Below are 14,409 nucleotides of genomic sequence, written 5' to 3'. Positions count from 1 at the left end.
TTATGTTGGAGGAAATCTTGTTACCTGGAGGAGCAAGAAGCAAAATGTTGTTGCTCGTTCCAGTGCAGAGGCTGAGTTTCGGGCTATGGCTCAAGGTATTTGTGAGGCTCTTTAGCTCCAAGGATTGTTACAAGACCTTGGAAATTGAGGTTGACTTACCTATGCAATTGTACTCTGATAGTAAGTCCGCAATCATCATTGCTCACAAACCGGTTCATCATGATCGGACAAAGCACGTGGAGATAGACCGTCATTTCATTAAGGAGAAACTTGATAGTGGTCAGATGTGCATTACCTTTGTTCCCTCTGATGATCAGCTTGTGGATGTTCTTACCAAAGGCCTAAGTTCTAAGTTGTTTAGTTATATTGTTAGCAAGTTGGGCATGATAGATATCTATGCACTAGCTTGAGGGGGAGTGTTGTAATATGGGTACAAGGGTAGAATTGTCAATAGGGGTATTTTGGTCTTGTACTCATTCTAGATTGTTCTATTCTTTATTATAAATAAAGATGGCCTGTGTTTCACTGTCTCATTGACACAAGTCATTCTCCCATTTTCCAGATTTCATCATTCTAAAAATGCAAATTGTCGTCTCTACCTTCTACAAGCCAAAAGATACATATATATATATAGGGGAGGGGAAAGAGCCATTGAAATAGAGAGGTTGGAATGCAGCCGTTGGAGTAGATCCATTGAAATAAAGCCGTTGGAGAATAGCTGATGCAGATTGATTTCTAGGCTTAAAGTACAGTCGCAGGAATCACAAAGGGGATGGTCCATCACTCAAAAATATGGGCCATAGGGCCAACTAGCTTAGGCTGGGCCAGCCCAATCGGGCTGGGTGTTGTGGCTCACTCAAAGCCAATTGTGGGGGATAGATTTCAACAACCTTTATTTACATACTTTCCTTTTTTAAGTTCAGCCTATGTCTACTTTGTTTAGATTTTAGTTGCTTGAGGAACAAGTCTCAATTTTCCTTGTAAGAGATTTTTATATTGTTTCATTTTTTATTATTTTCGTTTTTTTTTTAAGTTCAACTATATAATGTAATGGACCTCTTGGATTTTCCCCACGATTTTAATGAAGGATAGCTTTGTGCTTTGCGCAATATAGAGCAGTGAGAGGTTGTGAGTTGAGATACCCTTGGCTGAGATAGCCATTATCCCTTCCCCTTCTTCTCCATTCGATATCCCATTTTCCTACCTATTCTGAGTTGTTTTCTTGGGCACATCTGAGACCCATCTGAGGTCTGTTGGAGTTGCTGTTTCATCTACTGAAGTTCCCCTTGAAGCCCCAAGCTACTGTTGTTATAGTTGTTGATCAGAGGACACATACCAGTTCCTGTGGTTCTGGTTTTCTCTAAGGAAACCTGCTGCTACTTCGATTCCTCAGATCTCAGCAACCATCCGTCACTTTTGGGTGATATTTGGAGGACCATAACAGCACCCCAGGACCTCCACTCGACCGGAGTTTGGAGGCTATCTGAACCCTGGTTTGGGAGATATAAAAAATCTCCTATTCCCAGCCCTAATTCAAGAATTGGCATAAGTTCAGATCCACTCGATACTGATTTGGTGTGCATCAGATGACTGGGTTTGTCTAACTCCTCTAGTTGCTAATTTCTGAATTTAGCTTCCATTTTCATGTCATTGCATTATCTCAGCATCTGACCTTTACTTTGGTCTGAGTTCATCCCTTTGAGACTCAAACTGGATGGGAAAATAGAGTCCATCCTACATGTTTAATTACTGATTCTAAATCAGGTAGTTTTTTTGGTTCTTTGATCCTGTTCCAGACTTGCGGTAGCACTGCTACTGCTTCTGTTTGTTACTTTTTGGGGCTGGGGTTATTTACTACATGCGTGGGGAGTTTCAGGTGTTGTTCTAACCTACTGTTACATGTTGCTGAGTTCATATTTATACACTGTTATTAAAGTTTAAAATCAGTACCTGATTTGGAGTTGTATTGTGATCCTATCTGGGGTTAGATTAGTCATGACCTAGCTTTACATTAATAGCCATTGAAATAAAGCCGTTTGTAAAGTGCCATTAGAAGAGAGGGAGAAAGTGGAGTGGACACTAAATGCTTGTGATGTCATGGGAGCATTAATGGCTAGTGATATCATGGTTGCATCATTCTCCCTTGCTTTGAAAGAACTCGTTTTTCAGTTTGAAACGGCTATCTTTCTTCTCTGCAAAACAACCTTTTTTTGCGCTTTGTTGAATACTATTTGTTTACTCTCGTCTACCGTAGCTGCGAAACGATCCTTGGAAACATTCTCCGTCTTCAAGTTCACTTCTTGATTTTTTGATCAGTTTCGGATTTTAATCACCACAAGAATCAGAACTTGCTCTGATACCAAATTGATGTAGCTCAAAAGGGGAGGATTCAAAATAAACTATAAAATAAAGAAAAAATACAGAATGATAAGGCTCAGAGAGGTTCATTTAACTCACGGGTCAGAGAGGACCACTTAGCTCTAGGTCTCTTGAGGACTCACTCACCCAAGTGTGGGACTCACCACTAGAGGACCTAAAACTCTCAATGGAGCTCACCATGGCACACCCACAAGTTCTAATAGTACACATTATCAACTCTACTTTCTACAAGCCAAAGGATACATATATAGGGAGAGGGGAAAGAACCATTAGAATAGGCTGTTGAAATAATGTCATTGGAAAATCGCCATTGAAATAGAGCCGTTGGAAAAGAGTCATTAGAAGAGATGGAGAAAGTGGAGCTGGCATTAAATGCTTGTGATGTCATGGGAGCATTAATGGCTAGTGGCATCATGGCTGCATCAAATATATTGAAGTGTGGGCCATGATGAGACAAGCATTTCTTGCTTTCCAGAGATGGGAATCTTCCTACTACTGCATTCTTCACCAAGTAGATGTGTCTGATGTAGAGCAACACGAGGAAAATCCCATTTCGAAAATGGTTTGGTTGCCAACCAACCCATTTTTGTATCTGAATGTCTTCCATTTGCTTCAACCAGGCATTCCAGGATTCTTTCAGATATGAGCAAGAGAACAATACTGACACCCCTTTGAGATAGCTATGCCTGCAGTGATTATTATTTTGATATCTTCTGTATGGAGCATTATCCGAGTAAGGCATAAGAATCTAGAGAAACTTTTAGGCCATCCTTTGGTTTAAAAGCTTGCTTGAACATTAAAGTAGTTTGGCTATTGATCAGGAAAAAAACAGGGGGAGGGGGACAGGAGGAAAGAAGAAAGGAGCACAAATCTGTAAATAACTTTACATGGAGCCTTGCTATGTTCTAACTGGATACTAAAGGTTTTTTTTTTTGGGTGTGCAAAAAATTGCTTAATGTGGTAAGCTTCATCTTTCTCTCTGTGAAGGACATTTGATGTTTTGCTCTTTCTTTTAATCTGTATTTTTTTCACTGGAGTAACCAAATACCAAGTTTGTCTTTTTCAGATGTAAAATCTTCATTCTGACATGTGTTTTGTTATAGAAATTGTGTTTCCCAGTTGCCTTTGCTTGCCTCTTATTTTTTTGGGGTGGGGGAGAGGGGACTTCATTGGAGGAGTTACTAGTGAGCATGTGTTGTCCATTTATTACCTTCATTTATCGCAAATATGTCTTCCTTGTTCAACTGCAGGAACATCTAATTTTTTGAATTGTCCATATTTTCATAAAATTTTCAGTGATAAACTATTCAAGGAGATACGGGATCTCAACTTTGAAGTTGTTGTTCAGGTTCAATTTTTACCAGCCTGCTCATTTTCTGGATTATCATACTTTTTATGTGCTATTTTTCCTTTCTAAATCAGATAAGGTTGCATTTTCTTCTTTGGAGCACTGTGTTTAGTTGCTATTGGCAGCATGATTGCAGGTTCTTCGTCAAAAAGCAACATCCATGAAGCAGGATTATACAGAAATGACAACCACGGTAAGTCAGTAAGAAAGCAGTTGATAGCTTGTCTTCCCCTCCCCCCACTTCCCCATACCTACCTCTAATGGAACCGATTAAAAAACTGGGATCACATTGATACCCATGAGGCTATGAGTTATCTCTCATGAAACTCAGGTTCTTTCGGGTTTGTAACAAACTTGTATGTATCTTAATCAGCGGTATTGAGCTCCCAAGTTTCTACCACAAATTTAATTTTCCCCAAATGCGAGCCATCATGTAGTCTGTCTGAACCAGATGACCTATGACTGATCAACAGTTCTTGGGCCTCAGAGGTTCTTGACTGGGGGCCAGATTGTTCAGCTGTTGAGGTCAACGGCCTTGCTACCTTTTCCAATGGCCCATGAACAATGAAACTTTTGTTTAAAATATTAATGTGCATAGGGTTGTGTTTTATAAAAAAAGTTGTTTGCTTCTAATTTGGCATAATTAAGTAGTTGAATGAAGAATGTATAATGGAATGCTGTATTCTGTAAACAGACTCAGACAGTATCTGAACTAAAGGACTTTGTCAAAAAGTTGAACTCCTTACCAGAAATTACTGTAAGTATGTTCTTTGAGATTCTCCATGGTTTTTCTTGGAAGTGGTTCACTTATGATCTTAGGTTCTATTATGGTGATGATTGTTTCAGAGGCATATCAATCTGGCTCAGCATTTGTCTACTTTTACATCAAAGCCTTCATTCCTGGGACAACTTGACATAGAGCACACAGTCGTGGAGGCTCAGAGTTATGACATGTAAGAGGAATTTATACTTCTGCCTTTGCTCCTGGTTCTTTCTGTTCAAGCTCATAAAGTCCTTGGTTATTGTTCCCAAAACCTGGGGTTGGACATCATCTTCACCTCTGTTGCTATCACACCTTGATTACAGCCCTGGAGACCTACAAGAGGGGTGGGGGGGTGGGTGGAGGGAAGAAATTTACACCATCTCATTTCCCTTAAAACTTCTTGACACTCCTTTGAGCCACTGGAAAGTGCAAAAGGATGTTGCTAAATCATAAAAAAAGAGAGAATAGGTATAATATCTAGTATAAATACTCTTGATGCAGTAGCTCTATCGTGGCTGGACCGATAGAGCAACAAGGTTGGGTTGAGGTTTATCTCTATAGGGGGGGGGGATAATTATGTAAACTGTATTTTCTTGTGGTAGATTATGTAGGATAAGAGTCCTATTTATTTTAAGTTCTTATTTCAGTTTTAGATAATGTTAGAAGGTAGAGTTCGTTTCTGTTTAGTCATAGTATTAGATTAGCATTCTATGTTCCTTTCCTTCATATATGCAAGCATGTACCCATCAATATACAGAATTGAATATGGAAAGAAGTTTAGTTGAGTTATCATACCTGACTTGGGAAGCAAGGAGTTGGCTGTGCGATGTCCTTCTTCTTCCACATCGATCCAGTCCTCTTGCCTATCAGGTGTGTTCCTTTCCGAACTGTCTTTCTCCTTCCTGTTTCTCTTACTTCTTTCTCTTCTTGTCTCTCTTGTTCCTATTCTTTTTTCTTCCTCTTGTTCCTGTTCACCTTTAACACTGGCACTACTGAACCCTAAGGGCTGAGAGAGAGTTCATCGATCTCCCTCACCCTTAGTCCTTTCGTCTCCAGATTTGGAGTATTGCTACTTAACATAAGGGTGATTCATCCTATGAAATCTAGTGACCAAGTCATGCGAGGGTTTTGAGAAACGAGTCTAAACTCAGGCCTGGTTCTTCTTCTACCACCAGATTCTGATTTCAGAGTTAATTAGTCGATTGTGAGTTGATTTCTAGGATTACTCGTCATAGTTGTCAAGGCATCGCCTTGGCGTCCAGGCGCTTTGGTCGACTTGGGCGCCTTGGACTCCTTGGTCGCCTACTTGGTGTCGCCTTGATTTTTTACCCTCTCCAACGCCTTCGGTCACCTAACCGCCATGACAACTATGTTACTCGTTCTGATTTCAACGATTAACTCTCCATTAACCCTTTGTTACTATACTCCTTTGTTTCAAGTGTCGTGAACTTCCAATTAATCACAAGATTGCCATTACTCTTTATTGTTAAGCTGTTTAGAACTTACATGGGCCCGTAGAGACTCATAATCGGGCTTTTGGAACCCTTGGTTGCATTAATTGGTATCAAATCCGAAAATCCTCATTCCTACCCTATGGCATGGTGGCCAATATTGAGGTTCTCCAGCAGTTTAACTCTTATAAGGAGGAAGTAAGAGTAGATATTGCCATCTTCACAGAGACACAGACTGTGTTGACACCCTCAATACGACTGTCAATTCCCTTCAGACTGTGATGGCATCCCTGCTAGCTTCCATTGACTGACTGGTATCCTTAGATAAAGGAAAGAGTTCCATTCAATCTAGATTCTTTCAATTTTGTCCCACAGGATCCATATTATCTTACAACACCACCGCTGCCGCAGCATATGGGGCTGGTCGATCTTTTGACGATGCTCCCTATGGAGCTGAAAGTGGAGCCAAACTAGATGTCCTTGATTTTTATGGTGACAACAGTCCAAAACAATACTTGGACGGGGTTGATAACTTGGGAGACATTCTTCCTATTTCCTATGATACGGGTTGACTAAGGCCAGGAAGATTGTATTTACTGATGTCAAACTAAAGGGTATGGCTCGAGTCTGGTGTTTTAAATGCCAGCAACAGAATCAAACTCGAGTTATCAGATGGTCAGATGCATAAACACTTGGCTGAACTGCGAGAGGCTATGAACCGACGATTTTTGCCTACTGAGGCAGGACAACATGACCGTTGAACAATATATGGTAAAAGTTTACTATTTAGCCATTCGGTCTGATTTTGAGTGGGAGGAAGAAGTCTTGGTGGCAAAGTTTGGGAATGGTTTGCACCCTCAGATTAGTGCTGCATTGGCTTTTAGTCGACTACCTACAATGGAGGACGCCACACAAGTTGCATATCAAATGGAAGAAGATAGTCTGAAGGCCTTCGTCTATCACCCGAATTTCTTGGTTCATGGCGTCGAGTACTTGCACTTTAGATCTCGTGACTCAACCTGTAGACAGTGATACCGCCACCTTCGGAGACGTGATGTTCTCTTATTCACTTGTGCTGGTGGCGGAGAGGTCGGCGCCTGTGTTCTGGCTCTGGGAGGTGTTCCCTTTCTCTTCTGCGGTTAGGTTGCCATCTAGGCCTCGGTCGGGGGTGACTTCCAAATTATGGTCTCATGAGGCCTTATAATCAGAGGAGCTTTCCATACACATTTTTTAAAGGTGACAGTTCAAGCAAGCAACCTCCTCCATTATTGAAGTCCTCTAGCAAGCCACAAGTTTAGTGGTTCTTCTATGACATCTTCACAAACAAACCTTATTCTCCACCTCGGCTTGGTTCTGATAGACCTTCTTCAAAGCCAAGGGCTGAGATACAGTGCTTCACGTGCAAGGGGTATGAGAAATTTTCTTTTCAGTGTCCTAATCGTCTGGTTGCTTTTGCTGATAAGGAAGAACTTATGGCTACTGCTTTAGAAGAGCAACAGAGGAATGAGATAGTGCTGCTGGAGGTAGAGCGTGATTGTGAACCTAATGAAGTCCATCACATAGTGATAGTGATGGAGAGCAACAAAAGTTTCTGATGAGGGGTGATTGGCGTTGCTATAGTATTTTTGATAGGGGATAGGTAGGATGAACCCTAGGTTCAGGTTACACACCCCTCTTAACGAGACCCCAAGTAAACCCAAAACAGAAATAAGTCAACAATGAGGTCAAAAGTCAGCCTTATCGGATGGGGTTCAAATTCTTGTTAGAGGTAGGTTGATGTCAGGTTAACATACTCCCAAAAGACTGCAATGATTCAACAGTCAGATTTAACCCAATTAGAGAAATAGTGAAATCTGGAAAATTAAATCAGAATATGCAAATCTACCAGAAACAGACAAAACATTGCTTTTATACTTAGTGGTTTGTACCATTTCACCGAAACAGTAAGTAGTAGGGCTGAAATTTCGACGAAATACTGAAATTGTGACCGTTTCTATTTTGCATATGATTTTGTTTCACTAACCTCAAAATTACCGAAATCTCAGCAAAATTTCGCTGAGATTTTGAACTATGATACCATGCATGCTACCCCCCTAAAAAGAGTTCTATTTGTTTCTATGTTTCATATAAAAATTAGTTTTGTTACAGATCCTTTTTTTTTGTAAAATTTTTTAATAGAAATTTTTTGGTAGAATATCTCATTATTTTATGGACATGGCAAGCAATGCAGATGCTTTGAATACATTGAAGAGTTGATCCATAAGCAGGAGCCAATTATTAATGTCCTTCGTCTCCTTGTTTTATTTTCAATTACAAATTCAGGGTTGCCTAAGAAAAACTTTGATTACTTGAGGTGAGATTCATATGCATGGGATTTTTCTTTCTTCTTTCAGTTTTGTTTCTTCCTAGTGATTTTGTAATGATCGTTTCCTACATTTTCTAAATATTCATTATTATATCTATTCTATTGGTTTAGGAGGGAGCTACTTCACAGCTATGGATTCGAACACATGGCTACACTGAATAATTTGGAGAAAGCTGGACTATTTAAAAAACAGGTATCATGTGATAAAAAACCAGGCTTATTTAGTTCTTAATTTCTGTGATAAATTCCATCCTAGTTACCTGGAAAAAATAAAAAGGAAAAAGTATGAAAAAAAATCATGGTTTAACTTGTAACTTTGTAAGTGATATCATTGAGGTATTGCTTGTTAGATTCATCTTGAAGTTTTTGCTTTAGTTGGAAAATCTAAAAGTGTGTATCTAGTGGATTCGTTTTGCTATGGTTGTGTTGCTAATGTATATTATGTTGGCCTTGCAGGACATGAAGACCAACTGGCCTACTATCAAACGTGCACTACAGCTTATTGTTGAGGATACTGACACTGCCAAGTATTAATTTTTATGATCATTTGTTCATTAAATATCTCAATTTCATTCTCTTCAGGAAGTTAGAGGTATCAGACAGGTAGATGGTGGAATGTCTACCAATGGCATAGTTATATCATGCCATTGGTACAGGGTTTGGCATACCTTTTGATGGTTTCTGCACGTTAAGTGCATCATCCTAACTGTATTCTGTTGTAAGGGAGATGTAAGTATGTAACACTTGGTTATAACAATCTTTACACCATAAGTAGCATATACTATTTACTCAATTTGTCTTATCAGCGAGATCAGTAGTTGAAAAATAAAATATGATATGATAATATTGTGAATATCACTCAGAAAAGGAGATGATGAGTTATCAAGACAAAATTCTAGATCAAGTGGTCCATTTAAATGGTGCAACACAGCGACAGAGCATGTGAACTATATATGGTTTATGGTATGCTGTTTGTAGACTGTCTATATGATGCAGTCTGATATCCAATAAACCTCTATTAGAGAAGATATGGATATCAACTACTCACAGGCCCAAGAATAACATACATGCGACGGCTATACAAGAATGAGTTTAATGATGATAGAAACAGATCAGGCTGAGCGACCAGAATAAAAGATTAACAGAGAGAAATCAGGGAGGGATTAATACCAGGAACAGAATATTAAACTGATAGGTCCAGAAAAAGATCAGATGTTTGATGTCATATTAGGAGAACGTAAAATAATTTGTCGGACTTTATTACAGAGAAGACCAGACAGAAGAATAGCCTTTGTTTCAGTACCTGTGGCAGTCCAACAGAAAAGTGGAAAAAGCAGAGTATCGTAGAGGGATAATGGTTGTAAAAGGAAGCAACTGATTTGCTACCAAAGGAGGAAAACTCAGATCAATGGCAGAGAAGAGAGGGGGCTCGATCTGCTAGGGAAGAAGAAGAAGAAGAGAGAGGCCAGACAACAGATTGTTGGGGAAAAGAGAAAGAGAGATCGCAAGGAGAGAGAACCACTCAGAAATTTCCAAATCTATTTCATCATCAAATCGGGGGGGGGGGGGGGGTAAGCAATTACAATGTATTTATATAGAGCATCCTAGTGCACAAGGCTCCTGCTACTGCAGTGTCTGAGAGGGGCAAATGTACGCAACCTTACCCTCTGCTTCGCAGGAGAGGCTGTTTCCAAGTTATGAACCTGCAACCAACAGGTTGCAATAGCGCAACGGTTGGGCTCACCCACTAATTACAATTTGCAATATATTTATAAAGATGTAAAATAAAAGAAAATCAAAGATGACTCTAACTCTCTCCAATCGTTGGAGACTGTTGGACTAGTCCCTAACTAGCCAAATAAATTATAATAAAATAAATAAAAGACCCAACAGAAAAGGGAACCTTCTCCCAGCTGCAGGCTGTGATTAGTTGTCCTAGTCTAGCTTAACAACTTATTATGCTAACCCAGTCGCAGGCTGTGATTAGGTGTCCTATACTCCTATCTATCCTAAAAACTTAATATAGGAACCCATTAAGGTTAGAGTTGAGTCATAATCCAGCCAATTTTTTTTTCACAAACGGGTGTGCGGACCTTCATCCTGACTAGTCCCACAGGCATGCGCATTATTGCATTGAAAATTTGAAATAAGTAGATGAAACTCATAGAAACTAGCCCATGGTTTCTGGTTTCTATAAGGAACAAAACTGAACCAACTCTTAAACCGTAGGGATTGGTTTGGGCCAGATGAAGCAAACCAAACCAGACCAAACCAACCCCTTATTACTATGGATGGTTTTTTTTTTTTCAATGGATTCTGATTGGCCTCCTTTTTGAGCACTTAGGACTGCATTTGTCCTTTCTGTTATTCAAGGATTTGTCCTTGGACATTTTTAAGCAGTTCTTTCTGCTTCTTAAATTTGTGAGCATGAGTAATTTTATAGTTTCATGCCTACAAATATTTTTTTTAATCCTTCTGAGTCTTCAAGTTTTTTTTTCCCCATTTTAGTTGATAAATTGATTTTCAACGACAATGAATACTTCTCAATTTGATGTCTATTTTACAGCCCAAATGATATTGCATATGTTTTCTCGGGATATGCGCCTCTTAGCATCCGCCTTGTTCAGCATGCAGTTCGTTCTGGATGGTAAGTTCATTGTTTATTTCACAAACTTTCCTAAACACCATTGTAATGACCTGGCTAGCCCACAAATCTTTGCTTGTTGCTTCCTGTTATTCCAACTACATTGTTTCTTGATGATGCAAGGGGAAGTTTTGTGATCATGATCCTCCCAAGGAGTTAGGGGAAGTTTTGTGATCATGATCCTCCCAAGGAGTTTTCCCCTCATTTGTCTGTTCATATCTTTCCATGTCCATTTACTAAGTTTCACTTGGAGTAAAGTTTGTCAATTTAATGATCATTTGGTTTTGTATTGATGCTCTGAATTTGACAATATTATTAATATTTCACTGACTAACTAATTTCTAAATGGTCCATTTAGGAAGTCTTTCCTAGACAGCCACAAAAATTTGTCATGTGGCAAATCAGATGGGGCCCATATTTCATGGACAAGTAGACCTCAAGGTCTCTTGCTCACATATCAAGTTTCATCCCAAATGGAGTTTGCAAAGTGGCAAGTAGAGCTTTGAGAAATCCATGTCTATGGGAGAGTGCACAGTAGTTTTTGGATTAATGAAGGTGTGGATGGACATACATGGGGAGGCATGCCAATACATGGGAAAGTGTTGTTTAAACTAGGATAAAATTTGAAGTGGCTAATTCATACCACGCCCCTCTGTTATTGTCGGAATAGCCACATCCACTGTCCACATGTACAATGAGAGTCAGCTGTTTAGGAACCCTTCCTAAACTGATCCCTGTAAAGTAGTATTTCCCTATTTCGATCTCCTTTATGAATGAATTCTGTATTGGCATTGTTGGATCCTATTTAGTTGGGAGATGGCTTAGTTGAGTTTGGCATTGTAGTTGCTTTGTCTAGTTTCATCAAAGAGATGCTCTAGACTCTCAATTTCTTGTTTAAATATTTGAGTGCTTTTCGTTTCAATTTAATACAGCTCAGAAGCACATGAACTTGGATCCACTTGGATGTGAACCTGGATGAGTCATGGAGGTGCTAAAAATCCCAACCCCCTGATGCAGATTAGTTACCTAAAGGGCTTATTTTATTGGGAATAAGCCTTAGGTTGGGTTATGTATGTGTTGAGCCTTTGATCCCATGTGTTTTCTTTGTAATGGACTACTTTAATGGGCCTAAAATATGGGTAGAAAGTATGAAAACGGGATTTACTTCATTAGTTTAGTTAGAGTCATGTTTTGGGTCAGTTTCTTTCATTATTTTAGTTTCCTAATTGTTAACAAAACAGAATTTAGTGAATGGCTTGAATGATCAATGTGATCACCCAGCATCTTTATTTGTAGCTTTCAAGGAGTGGCAGAATTACAAATAAATCCCTACATAGCCGACTCTACTAGCTATGGGGAAAAAATGACAAAATATACCCAAAATACCCTTATTGGGTTACATAACTCAACACTCCCCCTCAAGTTGGTGCATAGATATCGGACATGCCCAACTTGACTAAACTAGGATGAAACAACTTTCCACTTAGCCCTTTAGCGAAGACATCAACAAGCTGATCACCGGACTTCACAAAAGGTATACAATCTGCCCACTCTCTAACTTCGCCTTGATGAAGTGTCTGTCAATTTCCACATGCTTGTAAGGGTGTTAAACGGTTCGGTTTCGGGTATTCGGTTCGGTTTCGGGTATTCGGTTCGGTTCCATGACTTGAGGGTGTGACCCGAAACCGAACCGAAAACCGAGTCGGTTCTGGGACCACCAACCGAATCCGAACCTGCTTGGTTCGGTTCGATTACGGTTCTAATTCGGTTTTCAAATACGGTTCCAATTCGGGTCTAATTCGGTTTCGGGTTACGGTTCTAATTCGGTTGCACACTTGAAGAGTTGAAGTTGAAGAGTTGAAAAGGGAAATTCAAAAAGGGAAATAAAGAAAACCTGGAAAGTGGAATATGAAAAGTCATTAGGTTAGATGGTTACCAAAAATACAAAGAAAATTCATAGAGTTTTTTATTTTCCCCTATGAAGAGTGGCATATAAATTCCATTCCGTTGGATAGTTACCAAAATAACAATGAAAACATAGGAAAGTGGAATATTTAAAGTCATTTGGTTACATATGGTTACCAAAAAATTTAAAAGATATATGGCTTTGGATTAAGTGGTTTATTCGGTTCGGTTTCGGTTCAAACCGACGGGTCTTGGCATGAAACCGAAACCAAACCGAATTAGAATACCATATATCAGAACCAAAACCAAACCGAATTAATTCGGTTCGGCTCGGTTTCGGGTTCGGTTTTCGGTTTCGGTTTGGTTTTGACACCCTTGCATGCTTGGTACAGTCATGCTGCACTAGATTATGGGCAATGCTGATTGTTGCTTTGTTGTCACAGTACAACATCATTGGACGATGAACGGAAACACTAATATCTTGGAATAAACTCTGAAGCCACAATAACTCACAGACGCCTTGGGCCATAGCATGGAATTCTGCTTCAGCATTGGACCTTGCCACAACATTCTGTTTTTTACTACGCCACGTGACAAGATTACCTCCAACAAATGTACAATAACCTGAAGTAGACTTACGATCAAGATTACCACCCTAGTTAGCATTAGTGTAGGCCTCAATACGAAGATGATCATGCGGAGACAAGAGAATCCCTTTTCCTGGAGCTAACTTCAAGTACTGGAGAATACGAAGAACAACAACCATATGAGTGGAGTAGGGATCATGCATGAACTGACTGACCAAACTTACTGCAAATGTGATGTCTGGTTTAGTGTGGTAGAGATAAATCAATTTTCCCCTCCAACTATTGATATCATTCCTTGTCAATAGGATCACCATCCTTCTCTTTCAAACAAGTAGTAGCTTCTAAAGGAGTGTTACAAGGATGACACCCTAACAATCCAGTCTCTAAGAGTAGGTCTAGAACATACTTTCTTTGGGAGAGAAATATGCCTTTGGGAGAATAGGCAACTTCAATCCCAATGAAGTACCTTAGCTGTCTTAGATCTTTTATTTCAAATTCTCATCCCAAGAAAATCTTTAGGTGAGAACTTCATCTGCATCATTACCAGTCACAACTATGTCATCGACATAGATTATAAGAAGGGTGATCTTATCTCCACGACGCTTGATGAACATGGTGTGATCAACATTACTCTGTTTGTATCCTACAGAGATCATTGCTGTATGGAACCTGCCAAACCAAGCCTGAGGAGACTACTTCAGCTCATATAACACCCGCTTCAGTCTACAAACCTTCCCATGAGTCTTGTCACAAGAAAAACCTGGGGGAATCTCCATGTAAACTTGCTCTTCCAGCTCTCCATGAAGAAAGCCTTTTCTTACGTCCAATTGCTGCAAATCCCAGCCTAGATTGACTACATATGACAATAACACCTGAACAATATTCAACTTTGCAACTGGGGCAAAAGTCTCCTGATAATCGATCCCATAGGTTTGAGTAAATCCCTTGGCCACAAGTTTGTCCTTGT

At 39.6% G+C, this 14,409-nt stretch overlaps 1 protein-coding gene across 2 annotated transcripts in view; it reads left to right on the top strand.

Moving 5' to 3' along the window:
- LOC122655830 (vacuolar protein-sorting-associated protein 33 homolog) overlaps positions 1 to 14,409 on the top strand; it is a 79,022-nt gene that overhangs the window by 34,970 nt on the left and 29,643 nt on the right. Inside the window, exons 11-18 of one of the 2 annotated variants that reach the window (XM_043850192.1) lie at positions 3,676 to 3,727; positions 3,864 to 3,920; positions 4,422 to 4,484; positions 4,574 to 4,680; positions 8,172 to 8,294; positions 8,418 to 8,499; positions 8,763 to 8,833; positions 10,873 to 10,953. In XM_043850192.1, coding sequence (XP_043706127.1) covers positions 3,676 to 3,727; positions 3,864 to 3,920; positions 4,422 to 4,484; positions 4,574 to 4,680; positions 8,172 to 8,294; positions 8,418 to 8,499; positions 8,763 to 8,833; positions 10,873 to 10,953 — 636 coding nt within the window. Of the gene's footprint in view, positions 1 to 3,675; positions 3,728 to 3,863; positions 3,921 to 4,415; positions 4,485 to 4,573; positions 4,681 to 8,171; positions 8,295 to 8,417; positions 8,500 to 8,762; positions 8,834 to 10,872; positions 10,954 to 14,409 lie in introns of both variants that reach the window. The other variant, XM_043850191.1, reaches the window with a different exon arrangement.

The sequence above is a fragment of the Telopea speciosissima genome, chromosome 3, assembly GCF_018873765.1.
Source record: "Telopea speciosissima isolate NSW1024214 ecotype Mountain lineage chromosome 3, Tspe_v1, whole genome shotgun sequence".
Lineage (NCBI taxonomy): Eukaryota > Viridiplantae > Streptophyta > Magnoliopsida > Proteales > Proteaceae > Telopea > Telopea speciosissima.
Note: the sequence above shows the minus strand (reverse complement) of the source record. Positions and strands in the feature narration are given on the sequence as shown.